At 35.1% G+C, this 16,149-nt stretch overlaps 1 protein-coding gene across 1 annotated transcript in view; it reads left to right on the forward strand.

Annotated features, from left to right (window-relative positions):
* Window positions 1–3,728: 3,728 nt before the first annotated feature.
* The window catches only part of LOC109048333 (growth hormone-releasing hormone receptor-like), a 39,850-nt gene continuing 27,429 nt past the window's right edge, over window positions 3,729–16,149 (forward strand). The window contains exons 1-3 of the mRNA XM_042750542.1: window positions 3,729–3,902; window positions 3,968–4,048; window positions 4,168–4,281. Coding sequence (XP_042606476.1) covers window positions 3,729–3,902; window positions 3,968–4,048; window positions 4,168–4,281 — 369 coding nt within the window. The remainder of the gene's footprint in view (window positions 3,903–3,967; window positions 4,049–4,167; window positions 4,282–16,149) is intronic.

Consider the following 16,149-nt stretch of genomic DNA (forward strand, 5'->3'; position numbering starts at 1 on the left):
ATTTCTTGTGGATTATTGTGATGTTTTTAATCTGCTGTTTGGACTCTCATTCTGACGGCACCCATTCACTGCAGAGGATCCACTGGTGAGCAAGTGATGTAATGTTACATTTCTCCAAATCTGTTCCAATAAAGTAGCAAACTCATCTACATGCATCTTAAGTGACCTACGGGTGAGTACATTTTTAGCAAATTTTAATTTTGGGTGAACTATTCCTTTAAAAGATATCACACTACACTTCCACTACAGATGTCCAACAAAATACTATATTCTCAGAGTTTTTGGTATCTTGGTGTATTTTTATTATTTTTTTTTAAATAAATGCTGCATTAGGCTTTTTATAACAACATGAGAATTTCATACAAGCTACAACTATGGTTCATTAAAGCAATAAGCGTCTCACGTTTATATGCATTTAAAACACTAGTTTTTTCTTTTTAACTCAAAGCTGGATGCTAAGATATTGTGTCATGATATACCAGTTTTATTTTTTATTTATCTTTTTCCCCCCACCAACTAGGTCAGATTGTCACTGGTAAGACAGCAGTAGAACTATTTAACCACTCACTATTCTTGGGTCAGCTATATTGTTTTATATTCACCATTTATAAATACATAAATGGCACTTTTTTATTTAGTCTACTCCATGCAGTATTTTTGAATACAGTACATTGAATAAAAGGGCACATACTTTATAGTCATTTAGCTCTTGCACAGAGTATATTTTTGTGAATATAAGGCTGTCAGTTTTTTGATCTGATAAAATTGGTTTACTGATGCTCAGATACGTAATATTTTTTGACGTTCAGATTTAATGCCTCCGTTCTGTGTATGTATCACTGAATCCTCATCCTGGTAGATCTTCAAACATTAGTAGCATGAACACAAAGGCTGTTAAATGTGCATTTAATGAAATGTCCGTTTTTTTTTTTTTTTTAAAGCAACAACTAAACCAAGTATGCAAGACATGCATGTTTATTCAGGTGTACTGTTCACATAACTTTCCAGGTGACAAAGCTGAACTAGACTGCTGCTTTTAAGAAGATCTGTTTATATATTTATATCTCAAGCTTCTTTTTGAACTATGTGCAATTTTAAACAAATTGATACTTTGGAAGTACTTTTTAAAAGCGGTTGTTCAGGAAATTGTGAATACTTAATGAATGTTGCTGAATTTGTGAATCTATGCAATCGCAGTAAAATGTTTACAAATTGCAGAACCCTTTAAGTGTAATAAAGGACCATTCATGTGATTTTCTGTTTTATTTGAATTCAATTCCAAATGTTAATTTAAAAACACAACAAAACATGAATTTTTGTCTGAAAACATTTTCCCATAAAACATGAAAAAAAATAGTTTAACAGACTAACATAAAACAGTTTATCTCAGAATCACAACAAACGGCATCAGAACTATATGGTTTTATTCCACAATATTAGCAGTACTGAATTTTAGATGCTATTTCCATTACAAAGTTTTCTTCTAAGATGATTCCCATATAGAAGGGTTAGATGTGGACTTGCTTGATCAATGCTGAGGACTCTTACTGGAGTCTGTCCTGTCAGCTGCATCCTAACAGAGGAAGAAACAGATTGATAAAGACATTATCAAGTCAGTTAGAGAATACTAACTGTAAGTCAAGTAAAGATCATATGCTGTGTTCACACCATGTTCTACTTAGAGCTGTTCATGTCCTTGGACCGGGAACTGTGCGTTTATGGCAGCACTATCAATGCCTAAATTAATCTGCAGCAGTCAGTCATGTGATACAAGTAGAAGCTCACAGAAAATTCCCAGATTACAGACGGTAATTATGAGTTCTACCAGGACATGAATTCTTTTTCCAAGTTGGAATCATGTAATTATGGCAAATACAACATGGGATGAATGCACTTATACATACCTGGTTTACTGTAAAAACAGGTGGTGATGTGGGTGATGTCAGGCTTGTCGTTGACAACTTTTCTGTAAAGATCAAACATTAAAGTTACAGTCTTTATAAGGGCATCTGACTTCAGGGTTTACATTTAATTGTGCAGTGTACCTGTCAATAAAGTGATCCTCCTCAGAACAGGTCTCAATTAATCTACATGACATACAGCTGTTTTACATTCGTCAAAACAAATATGTCTTAGTTGAGCTCTTAATGAAAAATATTTATATTTATCAATGTTTTGAACTAAAAAAATATTACTTGAAAAATAAAACAAATAATGGTATATTAAATTGAAAGACAAATTACTAATTGGATGAAGTACTGCTTGAAATACTTTTTTCAGTGTTCTGCACCAGTACAAATACATGCACACGTTGCGCATGTTTTGCCAGCTTGAGTTTTTCTGCAATATATAAGTGGCTTTGAAATATAAATAGCAACGAGTTTCACACACACATATATATATATATGTGTGTTCCCTGCATTATTTCAACAAAGCGCGTGATTACAGCTCTAAGTCGCTGCAATGGAGCAGCTCTAATGCTATTAAATTAAAAAATTAAAGATGAACCATAGAGCAAAAAAAAATAAAAAATTAAAAAAAAAATTAACAAAACCTTGTAAAATACATTTTAATGGGCATAATTAAGTGTGAAAATAACCGAAGGATATACAGTCAAACCAAAAATTATTCAGACACCAGATATATTTTTATATTTTTTTTTTATTATTAGTGGGTGCAGGACATGTATGTAAGTGAGGATAGCAAAATACAGTAAACTGTGATAAATTATATCCAAAAATTCTTTATACAGTGGACTACCAGTAAAACGGATACAAATTTGGGTCCAAAAATTATTCAGACCGAGTCTGGGGAAAAAATTGAAGTTCATTTCAATTGAAGGTTTGCATGAACCTGGATGACAGCATGCCCAGGAGACTACAGGCAGTCATTAAGGCTAAGGGTACCCCGACTAAGTACTGATTGTTGTGTAAATACTGTCAAACTAACAGCTGTATGAATAATTTTTGGTTGATTGTAATCCATTACATACCTTTCTACCAAAATTATCTAACATTATCAAGCTGAATTTGTTATGAAACAGTTTAACTATGAGTTTTTGTCATATTTTATTACCATCTTCTAAACTATAGAGAATAATCTGTGATAATGTGAGAAATGTTGAAGGTGTCTGAATAAATTTTGTTTGACTGTTTCTATTTAATAAATGAAGTTAACCAGATAACATTATACATACTATTTTGGTTTCTGTACCCAATATTTAAAAAATGTACAAATGCATTAAAAATATTGGTATCGGTATTCGTTATCGGCAAGTACCAAAAATAAAAGTACAGTTTCAGTATCGGGCGAGTACTGGAAAAAGTTGTATCGGTGCATCCCTATTAATAGGCAATAAGTCTGTATGCATGCACACGATGATAAACAGATTTTTTTATATTTTTATGACTAGGCCTAATTGAGACTGCTTCATCTCTATTGGGAAGATTATGTGATGTGTGTTGCTCACTAGATCTCTATAGATCATATGTCTGTTAGTAAATTGGTGGTTTGCGTGACATAGCTGGTCATGTGATGTCGGCATGAGGGGAGATCTCCATGTAGAATAAAATCGCATTTTCTGGGAGAGTAAATACTTCTCATGTAAGTGTACATCGTTTAATGTTTTTAAAAATATGCTATTAAATGTTTTTTTTGTTTTGTTTTTTACTAAAAAAGTATTGAGTCCACCATTTAAATGAATTTAAAAAGTACGTTACAAATTAAGGATGCTCATCTTCGCATCACAGTGTACGTGCGTGGAGCGCACATACCCGGACTCTTTTGTTATTGTCCTCGGTGACTTTAAAAAAGGAAACCTCACAAGTGAACTCCCCAAACACAGACAATCTATGAAATGTCCTACCAGAGAGGAGAACATTCTGGATCACTGCTTCACTACCGTAAGCAGTCTATCACGCCGTCCCTCGTGATAGGGGGAATTGGAGATATACAATCTTAATTGGAGATATGCCATGTGCCAGCCTGCTTCAAGACCTCCAGCATCATCCCTGTCCCCAAAAAACCCAGGATCACAGGCTTAAGTCAGGTACTTGTCTGTCTGGTTTGAGAAAAGTGTTAGAATTCCCTGTCTGCAGCAGAGATGCAATGGTTTTAACACTCCTTGTGCAGGATTGTGAATGATGTGCTCTCTCTCTGATTGGTCAGAGTCAGTCTATAAAGCATTTGATCCAACTACTGCTATCAGCGCGCGCTGTGGACACGACTGGAGACATGCGCTCGTGGACTCGCGGGATCCTGTGGTTGTCATCTTTTACAACTGTGAGTACGCACAACCTCATGTATTTATTCACCCATTTTACAGTTATGGAATGCACTTTTTACAATGCACATTTGTGTGAGAAGCATCTTCATAACTAGGACAGACTTTTAATCGGTTGTTTGTGGTCTAGCAGGCTAATTATATTATATAACGAAGACCGAGCTTTGTGTTTTCTCCGTATCTCCTGTACTAACTTTGTATTGTTTTGCTAAATATTATTTTTGGGCTCTGTGAGACTATGATAGCAATCAGTGTGTTCTTAATTTATTATAGTGCACGTTTGCTCACCAGATGATGCGCTGCCTCAAAGGCAAAGCAAGGCAAGGCAAGATTTTTTTGTTGTTGTAAATAATAATTCATTATTGTGTGAATTAGAAAGGCTATTTAGTTAAATTAGAATACAAGTGTCCCGTACTGCATATTAATTTCTGCTGCTTACTGTAGTCGAAACAGTGTGCAACGAAAATCATTTCCATTGCAGTATTCTTTCTAGTTATGTAGGTCTAGGGAAGTTTGCCATTTCTGTCTGTATCTTGGAGTTATTTTAAGCCATTGCGTTCAATATGTGATTCAAACTATTTACAAGTGTATGCTATTAAATGGCATGGCTGCTATCTTTACACCACAAACAGAAAATGCATAGTTTGGTTTCAGTCACAAAGAGTGAAATGTTACAATTCACCCCACAGTCCAGGTTAGTTGTAACATACCCTGGGGTGAGATCTGATGTTACGATATCCACCGGGGTGAGATGTAACATTATACAAGGATTATGAAAAAATAAAAACGTGAAACTTTTTATTTAAAGCTGTCTTAATTAAAACATAATTTTCAACATAATAAGAAAAACCCCTTGGTTTCTGGTCTTTCTCTTCCAAGACCTAGGCATACTGAAATTCAAAGAAAACCTATAAATAAAACAAAAAAATGTTTTTGGAGTAAGTTCTAATTTGTTTTGTTGATGTTACAACTATCCCAGAGTCTTGTAGCCATAAACTAGATCACCTTACAGCGAACAGCCAAACATTAGCAGCTTGCATGAAAAAATATCTACACAGACACAAAATAAATATAATTTAACTTCAATGAGTTTAACTACAAAGCAGGAACAGTCATCACAAAAATCAATTAAATATAAACTCAAAATTAGTTTTTTCTCCTACAAAATCTGCTGTGTCTGCCACAGGGCTCTATTTCCTCACATATTCCTTATTTGAGAAATTGCAAGTGTTACAACAGCCTTGTGTTCCAACCATCCCTGGTTGCTCCTACTGCACATTTGGGTAATATAGCGAAACAAGTGTGCAGCCATCTTTAGAATTTTGTCTTTGAACTTCCATTTTTGGGGTAGCTCTATCAGAGTTTGATGAGAGGGTCGGTATTGCTTACTATTGGAGAAAGAATAATGGCTAACTTGGATCACGTGTGCCTTAATAACCAATCACATTACAGCCTTGTTGTGCGACACTCAGTCGCTGTTTACGGATACCGTAGAAATGAATGACAAGTGCCATAAGCTTAATCCCACCTATCGCAAAAAGTTAGCGACTTTTCTTATAAAACAGCCTTTTTTTCGTATTAAATCTCTAAAAATAGTTAAATCCGAAAGTATTGAAAACATGTTGAAGATTAGCAGATGCTGTTGATTCATTAAATGATAAGCCCTTTCCTCTAAAAAGCTTTTTATTCAGCGTAGTGAAGCCTTTCCTCCATTGACATCCATAAAAAAAAAAAACGGCTTCTGGTCTCCTTTTTCCCATGTCCTGCCAAAGCGGAAGCGTTCTCTTTAGCCATTACGCTTTTTTTCGGCTACAGGTTGCAGGCTTGCCTTCTAGTGGCTTTGGCTCTATAAGAGTAAACTGTTTAAGAGTAAATAGCTGGCAAAGTGGATTTACCTGTTGTAGAGTTAATGGAAGTTATCATGCGCATTGTAATGTTTGAAGTGGATGTCATAACAAATGGGAAGACTAGCGATTCATTCATAAATTCATACAACCTTACCTTCATACTGTGGAAATACAGACAGAAGACAACAACTCTTAAATAATTGTTTTCGATGTCACCATGATTGAGCTGACCAATCACAATAAAGAAGTTTTACTGTTCACTGAAATAGAAATGAATTTCAGTGCGACGCTTCAGTTTTTAATGGTAAAAGAGAGTGAAGTAAGATGTAAACAGTTAAACATTTAATGTTTGACATCTGTTTTGTGATACAAACATTAAACGACCAACATCCAGTGTTGACTTTGTCAAACATTGCCATTTTGAATTGATGTAATTCATAACTGAATGTGACTCGACTGGAATCGGTTTGCGACATATTAGGCATAAACGAAAAAGAGTGAATGTGGGTATTATATTTCTAAAATAAAACTGCTGTTTGCTAATAGTCCAGTTAAAATTTATTATATTACCAAAAATTCTTATCCTTGCTCTTTTACTGCCCCAATGTTCAAGAGTTGTTTATAGAGTGCAAGGTTCTGGAAGTAAAAATGGCATTCGTTTTCTCCATAGGGAAATTGATTTTTAACAACAGCTTACAGGTAAAAACATTTAAAGACAAATCTACTGTGAGCTCCAAGGTCATTAATCGATGGTATAGACATTTTTCCTAAACGTGGAAGTTATGCCTGACTCTTAACCAGAGGGATGCTTTGCATTTCTGGTCTCCAGTTTTTCTAGTCAAATTAGCGTATATTCCAAACTGATAATCTAATGTTAAACCTATTAAAATGTTTTTAAAAAAGCACATGGCTCCATAGCGCCATCACTTTACAATGTCGCAATGACCGTCTTTTGTCAGTGCCTCTCTCCTCAACGTTTAAAGGGTTAGTTCACCCAAGAATGAAAATTCTGTGATTAATTACTCACCCTCATGTCGTTCCAAACCCGTAAGACCTTCGTTCATCTTCGGAACACAAATTAAGATATTTTTGATGGAACCTGAGAGATGTCTGACCCTGCATAGACAGCAAGGGTTCTTACACAATCAACGTCCAGAAACGTTCTAAGGAGATCGGTAAAATAATCCATGTGACATCAGAGGTTCAACCGTAATTATACGAAGCTTCGAGAATACTTTGTGTTTGCAAAAAAATAAAAATAAAACCAAAAATAACACAAATAGCAACAAAACAGCATCCAGTCGGAAGTTAGAATTTCTAAATGATGCTCTCTTTGTTTTGTTTTTTTGAAGCCATCAGCCCACATAATTTAATCTTGGATAGTTATTTAAATTAGCCCACATAAATTTTCAAAACTTCATGATACTTAATTAAATTACCTTATTTGCAGTAGTTCATGGGACTGTAGTTCTTTCCCTCATTGAAGCTGTTACATACATAGTCTTATACCTCTTAGAGTGCTTTAACGAAGACTTTTTTTTTAAGAAAATGAATGTAAAAATAGTTTCTGGAATCAGCACTGCTGAGAAAGTGACGGGCACTGTTACATTCTGTATGACCTTTTATAGTGCTTTAACGAAGACTTTTTTTTTAAGAAAATGAATGTAAAAATAGTTTCAAGAAACAACAAAGCCAAGAACACAACGAAATATCCTATTACACCATGTATGACATTTCAAATGAGCTTCCTCTATCACCTGCATCCGTGTGTTTTAGCCACTCTAGACCCCAGCACTGACCTAAATCCGTGGTGTTTTAGCCACTCTAGACCCCAGCACTGATGGAAAACAGAAATTGCAACACTTCTGATGTCAAGGTTGCTATCTGAGGTCGACCTCAGAAATTGCAACACTTCTGATGTCAAGGTTGCTATCTGAGGTCGAGCTTAGAGAATGAAAAAGAAAAGAGGAAACTCTTGTGGAGTGTTAAATTCTCATTTGTCAATGTGGGTTTGAGAGCAAGTCAAAATGACTTCAGATATTTTTGGACACATGTCTAATTTAAAAGACAATCTTCTCTCAAAAAAAGGGTGTCAGCTCATCTCTCTGTGTAGGATAATTTGGCTTCTTCTTTGTTTCATGATGACTTTTAGTTTTTGAACTATCCATTACGTCTCCTGCAGCAGCTGGTAAATGCAGGTGTATGTGAATTACGTCACCAGGAGAAGGCTTTGAAATGATCTCAGGCTTTCTCGCTGTCAAAAATAAGTAAGCACTCAACTTTCCTCTGCTGCATTTGGTTGTGCACTTGTGCGCCCATTTCCCTGGCAACTGCACTGCAAAACCTCTATATAAAGTAAATGTGGAGGCACAAGCGCCATCTGCAAACTGAACAGTGGGACCCTTCTTGGAAATGGGGCAGTTAATGGATCTGTGTGCTGTCCTGTAGAATGGAGATTAATGTTCTCCAGGGAGGATGCACATAGAGCTCTCTGTAAGCAAGACAGGTGGTTTGATATGGCGCAGGTGTTTTTTCTGAGTGCCTGTACAAATATGCATTTTCTTTTTCATTTTCTTTGCTGAAGTACATTAACATTTCAGCCCTTTGGAATTCATCAATGGAATCAGTGGTTCAGTTGGTGTGACATTTTCAGATTTTTAAAGTGGTAGTGTTTCATCAGCAACAAAAAGTGTGCCCATATTTTGATACTCTTTTTGGATATAAATGGTATTTACCTGGTCATTGACAAGCTGCACACGCAATAAAGATCTACTTTGTCATTGACAAATGATAGAAGACATTTGCAAGTGTTGTTTTCTATAATAGAAAGAAGGTAGATATCCCTGCTCTTTTTGTTATCTACCTTGTACTGAATCACAAACAATTCACACCTTTCACAAATTTGTTTGACTGATTAGAAAAAAAAGTGATTAATTTGTGAATTTGAAGATTCTTTAAAGGGATACTCCACCCAAAAAAAAAAAAATTGTCATTAATCACTTACCCCCATGTCGTTCCAAACCCGTAAAAGCTTTGTTCGTCTTCGGAACACAATTTAAGATATTTTGGATGAAAACCTGGAAGCTTGAGACTGTCCCATAGACTGCCAAATAAATAACAGTGTCAAGGTTCAGGAAAAGGTATATGAAGCGACGGGAACACTTAACATCAGCCATCAGATGTGCAATCTGGGTTATATGAAGCGACGGGAACACTTAAAAAACAAAAATAATGACTTTATTCAACAATTCCTTTGTCAGCAGTCTCCTCTGTGTCTCTCCATATCACCGTATGCTGCATATGGTCTTCTGTGTCATCCACGCCACAAGGATGCTCTGTTTTATTTAAAATCAAAGCTAAATACACGTAGAAACAGAGCATCCTTGTGGCGCGGATGATACAGAAGAGCATACACCGCATACAGTGATATGGAGAGACACAGAGGAGACCGTTGACAAAGGAATTATTGAATAAAGTTGTTATTTTTGTTTTCTACGCTTACAAAAAGTGTTCCCGTCGCTTCATATAACCCAGATTGTATGTCTGATGGCAGGATAGTATTCTGACGATGACTTTCATACCTTTTATGGACCTTGACACTGTTATTTACTTGGCAGTCTATGGGACATCCACAGGGCTCCAGGTTTTCATCCAAAATATCTTAAATTGTGTTCTGAAGACGAACGGAGCTTTTACAGGACAAAATGTTCATTTTGGGGTGGAGTATCCCTTTAACAGCGGATAGAAAATACACATACTCGTGAAATATTATCAGGATAAATTATTCTCAGATTGGTATATGCTTATCTTAATTGGTATATCATATAAGGATTCATCAATAAGGGAAATTAAATAAGATATGAAACTTCAACAGCTTCAACATTTCTTATTTTAATTTAGTTTAACTTGATTTACTAAAATGGCTAAAAACAAACAAACAAACAAACAAAAAAACCTATGGATCATAGTAGTAGTTTATGTATAAACTACTAAAAATGACAAATTACTAAAACTTTCACTAAAATGAAAATGGAGAATATTAAAATATGAATATTAAAAAAAACAATAATCGTATCTCAATGATACCAAAATTACACACACACACACACACACAAAAATATTTTCAATATTAATAATAAATGTTTCTTGAGCAGAAAACCAGCATATTTGAATAATTTAAGAAGGAGTTTTTGAAAACAGAATTGTAATAATATTTCACAACATTTCTGTTTTAACAGTATTTTTGATTAAATAAATGCAGTCCTGGTGAAAACATTGTGCTTTTATGGCTGAGTACAGTGAAGTGCTGCTGTTATGCAGCTCAGGATCAAAACCATAAAGTAAAAGCCCATAATAGTATTTAATTGTTTTGATGAAATGCATTCTTTAATAGCAGGAAGAGAGAAATAAAACCACAGACCGAAGAGCATGTTGGGTAAAATATCCACAGGGTGCAGCTCTGAAATCCACGGAATCCAAATGTGAGTGATGTCATAGTAACAGCATGAATGCATTAATGGGCTCTCTTTTTATTTCATGTCCAGAGAATCAAAAGCATTAGTGACAAAAGCACTGGCTCTCTTCTATCCTTTTTACACTAATCAAACCGATTGGGGCTCTGAACACGGCGGAGCATCCGGGTCAAGTTTAGCAACCGCCAGTATTAGATGTAAATGAGCGTGGAACATGGGGGTAGGCGTAAATATTTCTTTTGTGTAATGAAGAGGGCATGAGACTTTATAAATGGAGAGAGACCTTAAATATGCTGCTTACTTACAAGTCATCTCTGACTAATATATTAGAAATACTTTAAAGACCCAGAGTCAGTACTGATTCTATTACTGCTTACACTGTCAGTTATAATGAGCAACATCTCAGACAGAGGTTTGATTACTTTCATTATCAAACATATACCCGGATTCCAAAGGATTCCATTAGTATAAACATGATACTACATGAATGACTCTTAAAAAGAAATGTCACATTCATATTTCATTTGAAAAATAAGAATTTGTATTTTGCATACAGATCATGAAGCCTGTTTTTAGGACGATTGTGCATTATGACTTTATTTACATGACAATTAAGCACATTTTCCTTCCAAATTCTCAATACTTAAAGAAAAAAAAATAGAGAACTAATGCATTGTGATAATCATAATACAGCATTAGAAATCTGCCTGTCTGGATACAGGAAACATGAGCAGAACAAATTATACAACAAGCCAAAAACGTAACACAATAATATTTATATTATTAGATAATTAATGCAATTATTAACCCAAATGAAAATGATGTCACAATGCACAAAAATTAAAATTTAAGTGCTCAAAATCTCACAGAATCTAGGTGCTGAAAAAATAGGCTTCTTGTTCTTAATGTAAAATGTGAATTTAGTTTTCTTTTGATTTTGGGGTGAAATATGACCCAGACAGCATTCATGAGCTTCACCCAAATAGTAACCTAATTCTACTGTTTCCCCAAAGATAACGTAACCTTGAAGAAACAACATGGAAGTAACACTCATATAAAAGCACTCAGGGGAGGCTTGTCTAACAAACTCAATTCAAGTCAGGGCGTTTTGGGATGTTTCTAGTCTTGCTTTCTAAAAATAGTATAAAGCGTATAATGCTTCCAGAGTGCTGTCTGGATAACTGCTATCAGAGCAGAGTTTGGGAGGCTTAGTGAATCTAAAGAGGTGATATTGGGAGGATAGTGAGTTGAGCTTGACCTGTTTTCATAAGCACTAACAGTACATTGTGCTTCTGCTTTATTTTCACCTTTCCTTTCTACTAGCAGAGAATGCAGGAAAATATCTGGTGAGGTTACACACCTGATCTGAGAAGTTTGTTACACACACACACTGACTCGTGCAGCAAAACAGTGAGTGTTTCTACATTTCATCAAATTTTCTACTAGTGTTTCTTCAAGACGTAGAGCAATAGAATGATTCAGCTGTCTAGGATACACTGCCAGTTCAGAAACATTCTGCTGCTGCTTCAGATGATGATAATGACATAGTTGAGTGGCATATTTTCATTTGGGTTTTGGATAAGGCGACAGCAGTGTTCTTCTTCAGAAATCCTCACAGGCGAAAACCACCATATAAAGGCACATTTTTTATAGGCCAAAACCAGGAGACAGCATTTTAGCACTTCTGGTTGTATCGTCCTGAAGTGAACGTTTTTTAAATTGTTTTTTGGTTAAATTTCTGATATAAGGTCTCTGGTTAACACAAGCTCAAGATATTTTCATGTTTTATCCCATGACATAAAATACATCAATAAACCCCCCCTTGTGATTTTTTTTTAATCGTTTTACTTCTTGAAAAAGGTTACTATTGCTAACAAGTGGCTAAATGGAACTAGAGTTTGTTAAACTTGTTCATACTGAGCAGATAAACTCATCTACTCATCAGTCGCTTTCACAGCCTCATTGTGTTTATAATCATGCTCTTACAAACTATTCTGCAAACTTTTGAGTTTGCCTACAAAAATAAACAATATTGTCTCTAGGTTTGATTTATTCACCTTATTTTTTAATGCGGAAGTAAGCTGTTTTCTGTGAATGTGCAAGACTTACGGTTCATTATTTGCACTAGGGAAATAACGAGAAGAATAACACAGTGCAGCAGACAGTAAAACTGTGCATTACAAACCACTGTGTTCATAATTAAGATAATACATTAAAAAAGGTAAGACACACCAGTTAGCAATATCAAGCAGCAAAACGAGCTGTTTTGTTCAGCTAAACATAGCTGGAAGTGAATGACACGGGATGCCCGGTCTTATTGGAAAAATAAGGTGGATAATGCTGTGTTAATAGTTTTATGTTGCAATAATTTCACATTCAATCTTCAACTTAATGTACTGTAGAAACAACATAAGGGCAGTATGTTTTTAATAGTTGTATTTGCATCTTTTTTATGACTGGCGCTGAGGTGAAGTTGAAGTGCACGTCTGAAAAGTCCCCCTTTTGATGTGGTAAAGATGGTCTGCATTTAAATAAATGCAGTTATTGTCAAGAAAAAAGAGACTTCAAGTGGGGTGGCTAACCTCTGCCCCTGCGTTAAATATTTTTAACACTGTTAAAGGGTTAGTTCGCCTAAAAATGAAAATTAGGCTGCGTTTTACTCACCACCGAGGCATCCTACAGTAAGTGTATATGACTTTCATCTTTCAGATGAATCCAGTTGGAGTTATATTAAAAATGGTCTTTGATCTTTCAAGCTCTATCATTGCAGTCAGTGGGTTTTGCATTGCTTCAGTCCAAAAGAAGTGAAATAAAAAGCACCCATCCATAAAAAAAAGTGTCTCACATGGCTCCGGGGGGTGAACAAAGGCCTCCTGTATCAAATCGATCCATTTTTGTAAGTAAAATATACATATTCAAAACATAATAATTACTTGAATCTAGCTTGTGCTCACTGTTGTAAACAGAAGCAGTTCTGGGGGAATGACGTAATGAGTTCTGCTTTGCGCATGCGCCGCTCAGAAGTGACGCATACAGACACGCAGTGGAGTGATCAAAACAAAAAAACGGGCAAGAATTAGAAGTACAAAACGAGGATTTGTAAAGAAGAATGTCAGAGGATTTTGAAACAATCCAAGACGAGACTGGTTTTCCTTTGCTTAAGTAAGGAAACTTTGCTTCCTTTGATCCTGTAAACAAACATTGGCGCAAGCTACATTAAAATGATTATTACGTTTTGAATATGGATACTTTTCTTACAAAAACGCATCGTTTTGCTACAGGAGGCCTTTGTTCCCCACCCCGGAGCCATGTGAGAATTTTTTTTTTTATGGATGTGCGCTTTTTTTTATCTTCTTTTGGACTGAAGCAATGCAACACCCGCTGACTGCAATGATAGAGCTTGAAAGATCAAAGACTGTTTTTAATATATCCCCTACTGGATTCGTCTGAAAGAAGAAAGTCATACACACCTAGGATGCCTCGGGGGTGAGTAAAACACAGGCTAATTTTCATTGGAAACTGGAAAAATTAATCACCTGCGTTAACCAGCTAAATTTAGACAGCATTATTTTATACTGATAATTTGGTATGCATGCTACTGTGATGAGACATATAGCCGTTAACTAGATGATGCAGGATTTTCACCAGTGCTATTGTTTAGCTTCTTGAAGTGGTAGCTAATACAGGTTGGCTGGGCTCCTCAGAGAACAAATGTCCAAAGCTCAGAATTTGAGATTCGTTTAATCTTGCTCTGTTTTGAATTGTTTTGAAGGGCTCTCCATAGTTGTGAGATGAATAGAATAATTAGATTCATTAGGCCGCTGTAGTCCTTAGGGCAGCCTTGTAAAGAATGTTCCAGGACGGGGGTTTTTGATCGTAAGTACTGGTGCTTTGGTTCATAGTGGGATAGAATGAACTCCTGGTGGAAAGTCAGCCTTTCGACGGCTCTCCAAAGCTGTTATCTCTGGAAGACCTCTCAAGGAGACTCTTCCTTCGGTTGCTTCATTTTTACAATCATTTCCATCAGCTCGCAATTTCTCTGCTTCTCTTGTTCTCTCTCAATCTTTTTTTGTACGTATACTACCAGTCAAGATAAAGATTTTTGTTTTGTTTTTGAAAGAAATCTCTTATGGTCACCGATTTAAAAAAAAAAAAAAATACAGTAAAAACAGTTAAATTGTGAAATATTATTACAATTCTAAATAACTGTTTTTTATATGTGAATATGTTGTAACGTCATTTATTTCTGGGAAGCAAAATTGAATTTTCAGCAACAACACTAACAAAATAATCCATAAAACATCATTATAATATGATTATCTGCTTAAGAAACATGATTATTATCAATGATGAAAACAGTTGTGCTGCCTCATATTTTTGTGGAAACCATAATTTCAGATTTCTGATCACTAGAAAATTCATAAGAAAAGCATTTATCTGAAATAGGATATTTTATAACATTAAAATGTCTTAATTGTGACTTCTCAACAATTTTATATGTCCTTCTGAATAACAATATTAATTTCTAATTTAAATTCTGTAATGTATTTTTATCATTTTTATTAGTTTTTGTTTATTTTTATATTACTATAGGGTTCATTTTTTTTTTTATTGCACTTGAAGTTTCCTTTCAGTTTTTCATAACATTTTTATTTATTTCACTTAGTAATTTTGGAACTTCAACTTTCAAACATATTTCAGTTAGTTGCCAAGGCACCAAGGTGACTTTTAAAATTTTTTTTATTTAAAGTCTAACATACCCCCCCCCCCCCCCAATATATATTTCTCTTATATTTATATTTAAAAATAAATTCAGCTATGTCAGATCAAAATGTTTTAGTTTTCTATAATAACCCTGGTTGAAATGTGCAGGAACAGAATTTTTCTAAAAACAATCCACCTTCTCTTCTTCTCTCCACTTCTGTTTTCCCACTGTGCTTTATTTTTTCCTTAAGACACTGAAAATGGCAAGTGATAATATCTGTCTCCCTGCATCTCTAGGGATTGAGGATTAAAAAGAAGTAGATATAGAGAGATAAATGTCGAGAAAAACCAGCGCATATGAGATGGTTCGAATGAGATAGAGCTGCTGTATGAGACTAAAGAACCTCACCCAGATAGGAACACACACACCCCCTCCTCTCTCTCTATACACTTTTACAATATCTAAAACCTCATCATTTTTTTAAAACACATCTTAAAAAAAAAAACACACACCCTCACACCTATATTTCAATCAATTAAAAGCTCCCCCTTGTAGCAGAGAGACGTGACCACTTTGAAGATGATTTACCTCTAAAGACAGACTATAAGCACGTACAACCAGCCTTATCGAGCGGCCTATGAAGAGCATAGTATTGAACTCTTACCTTCTCTTGTATAAAGTAATATTTATTGAACTTTTCAGAATGTTATTGGAAAAAACCTATATTAAAGTAAATGTTATGGGCGTAATTCTCAGGAAATGGTGCTGTGTGTGCGTCTTTGACTTACTATTGATGTGAATACACTGCTGTTTAAGTTTGGGGTCTGTATTTGAAAGATTTAT

This window comes from Cyprinus carpio, chromosome B23 (genome assembly GCF_018340385.1).
Source record: "Cyprinus carpio isolate SPL01 chromosome B23, ASM1834038v1, whole genome shotgun sequence".
Lineage (NCBI taxonomy): Eukaryota > Metazoa > Chordata > Actinopteri > Cypriniformes > Cyprinidae > Cyprinus > Cyprinus carpio.